At 44.6% G+C, this 567-nt stretch overlaps 1 protein-coding gene across 1 annotated transcript; it reads left to right on the forward strand.

Moving 5' to 3' along the window:
* Window positions 1-9: 9 nt before the first annotated feature.
* Window positions 10-475, forward strand: PPTG_24553 (hypothetical protein; the record flags this gene model as incomplete). Its single annotated transcript, XM_008917694.1, has 2 exons — window positions 10-15; window positions 173-475. 2 exons carry the CDS (start codon window positions 10-12, stop codon window positions 473-475), a joined length of 309 nt encoding a protein of 102 aa, XP_008915942.1.
* Between the last annotated feature and the right edge of the window lie 92 nt (window positions 476-567).

The following is a 567-nucleotide window of genomic DNA, read 5'->3' on the forward strand; positions in this document are numbered from 1 at the left end:
CAAACCGCTATGCCTGTTTGAAATGGGTCGTCAAAGGAAACTTGCCTCTTTCCTTCTGTGAGTCGAAGGAGACGCGCCAATACGTAGTTATTTTGAGTCGATTAATTGTGATGTTATTTATTTTATACTAATCTAATCTGGATGATTTTATGCAGATACACAAAATTAGCAGTTGTCTCTGTTGGACGCGCTGCTCTCTAACATTGAAGGTATGACAAAGGTCGTGGAATCCACCATCGGAAAGAAGATACCAGTCGATTTCGGCCTGATCGACGACTACAACTTTGGTGTAGAGCAATACCAAAGTGCCTACGGATGCTATGATACTCCTAGCAGCCCACGATATCCTCTTTTGTCCATGGCTCCCGTGATGGATGAGCCTGGAGACCACCTAACCGCAGAGGGCCACCTAACTGCAATTGAGCCCTTCCAACTTTTTTTTAAGGTAATTCTATTTAAGGGGTCAAGTTCCTAGTCGGCGACAACTGCACAGTCAGCAACCGGCTCACTAACCTTTTAAAGGTACCGCTTATTGGCTGTGCTAGTCATAGACTCAATATTGCTGTG

This window comes from Phytophthora parasitica, assembly GCF_000247585.1.
Source record: "Phytophthora parasitica INRA-310 unplaced genomic scaffold supercont2.112, whole genome shotgun sequence".
In the NCBI taxonomy this organism is placed as follows: domain Eukaryota; phylum Oomycota; class Peronosporomycetes; order Peronosporales; family Peronosporaceae; genus Phytophthora; species Phytophthora nicotianae.